Raw genomic sequence first — 1306 nt, 5'->3', positions numbered from 1 at the left:
GCTCGTTTATATAGTTGTTTTTGAAGTCATTGTGTTCAGCTCCATAGCTTTGTTTGATTATGTTAGCTATTTTTGCCGGGCGCTCGGTGCTCGCCATCTTGGAAAGGGCTTTTTCATCCATCAGCATCTGTGCAGATAGTTTTATCATTTCAGGGTCTTTTGCGAGAGTTTCGCCCGTTTCCTCTTCGTCTGTTTGTTGCTCTTGCACAGTTGTTGTCAGACCAGCGCAAATAGCGCTTAGAGTCTGCTGCTCGTTCGTTGCATACCACTTGTCGTTGGGGGCGTACGGCTGGCATTGCTTTGTCCCGCTGACGGTTTGCTTTATGTCCTTAGAGGCTAGTGTTGGCGCCGCTGTTTCTTCCGGTTCAATATCTACACCTAAGAGGTGTGATGTGCTTCTGCGCCCTTGTGGGCCGTTTGCGCATTCGCCTTCGTGGGCTGTTTCTATGTTGGGGTTTGTGCTTGCAGTTCCTACAGCTACAGCTTTTGTTTTAAGCGACACCTGCTGCAGGATTTTGTCGCCTAGTAATTTCACTTGCTTGTCGGCTTCGTTTGATGACGTTCCCACTGTCGCGATTTGGTTGTTTATCTTAGTTTCATCGCATTGCGGTGCCGCTTTTGTAAGCTTTTGTGTTACTGTGCAGGTCGCTGCGGTGCCGCCGTGGCTGCCTAAGTTGGTGGCTGTTGGCGCTTCTTTGCTTGAGCCGCCGGTTGGCTGTAGTAGAGCCGCTGTGTAGATCGACGCCGCGCGTGCGTCTAAAATATGGGCGGCTTTTTCCAGCTGTTGTTCGTTGGCTGTGATGGTGGCTAGCTGTGTCTTGTACCTGCCCTGCAGCAGCAATTGCAGTGCTTGTTTCGCGCGCCTCTTGTAGTTGTCTTTTTCAGATGCGGCTGCTATTTGCCATAGAAACGCCCGGTTTTGCAGTTTGGCTGCTGCCCGCCGAGCGCTTGAAACTTTCGCTTTGAATGACTTGGCTAGCTGTATGCTTATGGTTAAGTCGTTGCAGGCTCCCTTTGCGGTTTCTGTGCCCGTAATCTCGTCTGCGGTAGCTGTCTGAAAAATTAGCACCAGCGCTAGAAGCCTTCCGCCGACGTCGTTTGCAGCATTTGAGTGCTGCATATGCTATATTTTTGCTGTGTTACAACTTCGTGTCGCCTTCTGGCAGGCTGTGTTAAATGAGACTAAAACGGTTGGACTTCGTAAACAGTACTGCGTTTTCCTTTGGATTACTCTTTACAGTTGAAATTCTAACCTATACTCATACTTGCATTCGCAAACTACTTCACCAATTTATCCATCAAAATA

At 48.9% G+C, this 1306-nt stretch overlaps 1 protein-coding gene across 1 annotated transcript in view; it reads right to left on the bottom strand.

The window, feature by feature from the left end:
* The window catches only part of TEOVI_000783300 (uncharacterized protein), a gene marked incomplete at both ends in the record, with an annotated part of 1176 nt that extends 56 nt beyond the window's left edge, over nt 1-1120 (bottom strand). Inside the window, one exon of the mRNA XM_067221183.1 lies at nt 1-1120. Coding sequence (XP_067077284.1) covers nt 1-1120 — 1120 coding nt within the window.
* Nucleotides 1121-1306: the final 186 nt, after the last annotated feature.

The sequence above is a fragment of the Trypanosoma equiperdum genome, assembly GCF_001457755.1.
Source record: "Trypanosoma equiperdum strain OVI genome assembly, contig: ctg_1344, whole genome shotgun sequence".
Taxonomy (NCBI): domain Eukaryota; phylum Euglenozoa; class Kinetoplastea; order Trypanosomatida; family Trypanosomatidae; genus Trypanosoma; species Trypanosoma equiperdum.
Note: the sequence above shows the minus strand (reverse complement) of the source record. Positions and strands in the feature narration are given on the sequence as shown.